This window comes from Otolemur garnettii, unplaced genomic scaffold (assembly GCF_000181295.1).
Source record: "Otolemur garnettii isolate 467f Iridium unplaced genomic scaffold, OtoGar3 scaffold00007, whole genome shotgun sequence".
Classification (NCBI taxonomy): Eukaryota; Metazoa; Chordata; class Mammalia; order Primates; family Galagidae; genus Otolemur; species Otolemur garnettii.
In genome coordinates, this window is record NW_003852402.1 from 7175788 (window position 1) to 7179679 (window position 3892).

General features: G+C 50.4%; 1 protein-coding gene across 2 annotated transcripts in view; it reads left to right on the plus strand.

Annotated features, from left to right (window-relative positions):
• The first annotated feature begins 2645 nt into the window (after nucleotides 1-2645).
• The window catches only part of CHADL (chondroadherin like), a 15531-nt gene continuing 14284 nt past the window's right edge, over nucleotides 2646-3892 (plus strand). Inside the window, exon 1 of one of the 2 annotated variants that reach the window (XM_003783167.1) lies at nucleotides 2646-2696. In XM_003783167.1, coding sequence (XP_003783215.1) covers nucleotides 2689-2696 — 8 coding nt within the window. In that variant the 5' untranslated portion in view covers nucleotides 2646-2688. The remainder of the gene's footprint in view (nucleotides 2697-3892) is intronic. The other variant, XM_012801192.1, reaches the window with a different exon arrangement.

Consider the following 3892-nt stretch of genomic DNA (forward strand, 5'->3'; position numbering starts at 1 on the left):
AAAAAAAAAAAAAAAAAAAGAATGGAAAAACAAAAGCCATGTGCTCTTTAATAATTTAGAACTAATCAATGGGCACACATGGGCAGAGCAAGAAGTAAAAATCATTGGAAATCAGCCAGGTGTGGCGGCTCACACTTGTAATCCTAGCACTTTGGGAGGCTGAGGCAGGAGGATTACGTGAGCTCAGGAGTTCAAGACCAGCCTGAGCAAGAGTGAGACCTCGTCTCTACTAATAGGAAAATTGATGGGGCATCATGGTGGACACCTATAATTCCAGCTGCTTGGGAGGCTGAGGCAGGAGGATTGCTTGAGTCCAGACGTTTGTGGTTGTTGTGAGCTGGGCTGACACCATGGCACTCTAGCCTGGGTGACAAAGCAAGACTGTGTCTAAAAAAAAAAGACCCTGGGGTGACACCTGTGGCTCAGTGAGTAGGGCGTTGGCCCCATGTATTGAGGGTGGCAGGTTCAAGCCCAGCCCCAGCCAAACTGCAACAACAAAAACAAAATAGCTAGGCATTGTGGCAGGTGCCTACAGCTCCAGCTACTTGGGAGGTTGAGGCAAGAGAATTGCCTAAGCCCAAGAGCTGAAAGTTGCTGTGAGCCATGACGCTATGGCACTCTACCGAGGGTGACAAAGTGAAACTGTCTCTTAAAAAAAAAAAAAGACACTGGAAATCAAGAATCAGGGAGAGATGGAGGAGCAGCAAAAAAAACTACTTAACAGGTACAATGAACACTATTCAGGCGATAGGCACACTAATAGCCTATTGAATCAAGCATTATAAAAGCTAGTGATGTGGCGGTGCCTGTGGCTCAAAGGAGTAGGGCACCAGCCCCATATGCTAGAGGTGGTGGGTTCAAACCCAGCCCTGGCCAAAAACTGCAAAAAAAAAAAAAAAAAAAAAGCTAGTGATGTAACCAAAACGTTTGTATCCATTTAATATTTTAAAGTTTATAGCCTGGCATTGTGCTGGGCGCCTGCCTGTAGTCCCAGCTACTTGGGAGGCTGAGGCAAGAGAATCGCTTAAGTCCAAGAGTCTACCAAGGGCAACATAGTGAAACTCTGTCTCAAAAAAAATTAATTAGGGCAGCGCCTGTGGCTCAAAGGAGTAAGGCACTGGCCCCATGTGCTGGAAGTGGCAGGTTCAAACCCAGCCTGACCAAAAAGAGCAAAAAAATTAATTTCAATTTAAAAACTTGGGGTGGGTGGTGGTGACTCACACCTGTAATCCTAGCATTCTGGGAGGCCAAGGCAGGTGGATTGCTTGAGCTCAGGAGTTCCAGACCAGACTGAGCAGGAATGAGATCCTCGTTTCTACTAAAAATAGAAAATCTAGCTGGGGGTTGTTGGGGGCGCCTATAGTCTTAGCTACGCAGGAGGCTGAGGCAAGAGGACTGCATGAACCCAAGAGTTGGAGGTTGCTGTGAGCTATGATGATGCCATGGCACTCAACCCCGGGGTGACAGAGTAGGACTCTTAAAAACAAACAAAAAGAAAAAATGGGAGGTACTAAAATGTCCAAATAGATAAGTAAATCTGATGGAATGGAATATCATACAATAATGGAATACTATACAATAATCAAAATGAGTGAGCATGTGGCCAAGGTGCAACGAACGGCTCATGCCTATATGTGCAGTACTTTGAGAGACCAAGGCAGGAGGGTCACTGAGCCCAGGAGTTGGAGGCTGCAGTGAGCTATGATCACACAACTGCACTCTGGCCTATGCAACAGAGCAAGTTCTTGTCTAAAAAAAAAAAAAAATATATATATATATATATATATACACACACACACACACACACACACACACAGGATAAGTATAAAGAATAAGTATGACTCAGAGGAATCAACCTGGATAACTCCCAATAATGAGATGTCGAGTGAAAAAAGTGAATTTTCAGAACAATTTATGCACAGTATTAAATAATGTGTGTAAACATGTAAGCACAATTAAAGGGGGAAGAGTTAACCATTCTTTTTTTTTTTTTTTTTGAGACAGAGCCTCAAGCTGTCCCCCTGGGTAGAGTGCCGTGGCATTACAGCTCACAGCAACCTCCAACTCCTGGGCTCAAGCGAGTCTCCTGCCTCCGCCTCCCAAGTAGCTGGGACCACAGGCGCCCGCCACAACGCCCGGCTATTTTTTGGTTGCAGCCATCATTGTTGTTTGGCGGGTCCGGGCTGGGGATTCAAACCCACCACCTTAGGTGTACGTGGCTGGCGCCTTAGCCGGTTGAGCTATAGGCGCCGAGCCGAGTTAACCATTCTTGAGCACCTACTATGTGCTGGGCGCCAACCTTAACACCCACAACAACCCTAAGGACTAATTCATATATACATGTTTTTCAGAGACCAGGAAACCAAGGCTCAAGGAGGGCATCCCTGCCCGGGGCCCACAGAGTCCAGAGGAGCCCAGGGCTGCTCACACATAACCTGGCCCTGGGACTCTGGCCTGAGCCGCAGTTCTGGCCAGGCGCCGGGCAGGAGGCCCTGTAACTCCATCCCTGCCTGCCCCTCCTTCACCTCCACTAGGAAGCCCCAGTCAGCTGCCAACAATGCCTCCCATTCAGCCCTGTCCCAGCTGCCAGGCCTGCTGGCCCGGGACGGGGCCTCCCATTGGCAACCAGGAGGGGACTGGCCTTTCCCTGTGCTGTGCCTGCAGGCTGGACTGGCAGCTCTAGGCAGCATGGAGGGGTGAGTCTTTGGGCCCTGAGGGTGCAAAGAGGGTTCACATGAGCTGAGTGGTCTCAGGCAAGTCCCTGCCCCTCCCTGGGCCTCTGAGAAGCTGGCAGATGGGAGTTCTGGAAGCTTCCTGGGCCTGAGATTCTCCAAGGGCCTTCCGAGGTGGGTCCCGGGGAAGACAGTATTTGTGAAAAAGGCTTTCCCTGTGCATTAGTCCTTTGGGGCTTGTCTGAGAGCCCAGTGGCAGCCCTCTGAGCCCTGCATGCTTGTCCCTTCAGGGATCAGTCCCCATGAGTCCCCTCCCTGCCCTGCCAAGAGCCACAGCCTTCACCACCAGCTATGGAGAAGGCCACCAACTCCAAGGTAGAGGGTGGACTCTGGCACCCACAGGAGGTTCAAAAAGGTAGACGGTAACAATTCCAAGAGCAGAGCGGGGGAGGCCTAGGGCTGGAGCTCTGCCCAGGGATCAGGAGAGGCTGCTCAGAGGCTGTGCGTGACACATTGTGAGAAGAAAATGATGAGATGGGCAAATTAGTGACACAGGTAGTTAGGAGGATGTCTGGGTTTGTGCAGTGACAACATAGCTGTTCCAGGTATGCTTTTGGTGAAAGAGTGACACTGGAGAATTTGATCAGATTCCAGTTGAGGAATCAAGAGTCAGGACTTTCCATAAAGGCAGTGGGGAAATGCTGAAGGGCTTTCAGCTGGGGATGTCAGGGTCCCATCTGTGTTTTGGAGTGTTCCCTTTGGTGGCTTGGGGGAAGAGGAGCATAGGAAAGGCCAGGAGGGCCTCAGTGGCAGCAATTGCCCCTAAAGAGCAATGGGAAGTAGCTGCAGTTGTGAGGTGAAGGAATCTGATTTGGGGAATGAAAAGAGGGATGGGTGGGTGGGTAGATGGCTGATGGGAGGGAGGATGGATGGATGGGTGGTATAGGCAGGAGGATGGGAGGATGGATGGATGGAGGATAGGCGGGTGGATGGATGGATGGTGGTTAGGCAGGAGGATGGGAGGATGGATGGATAGGAGAATAGATGGAGGATGGATGGATGGATGGATGGACGGTGGATAGGCAGGAGGATGGAAGGATGGGAGGATGGATGGATAGGAGAATGGATGGAGGATAGGCAGGTGGGTGGATGGATGGGTGGGTGGTGGATAGGCAGGAGGATGGGAGGATGGGAGGATGGATGGATGGAGGATAGGTGGG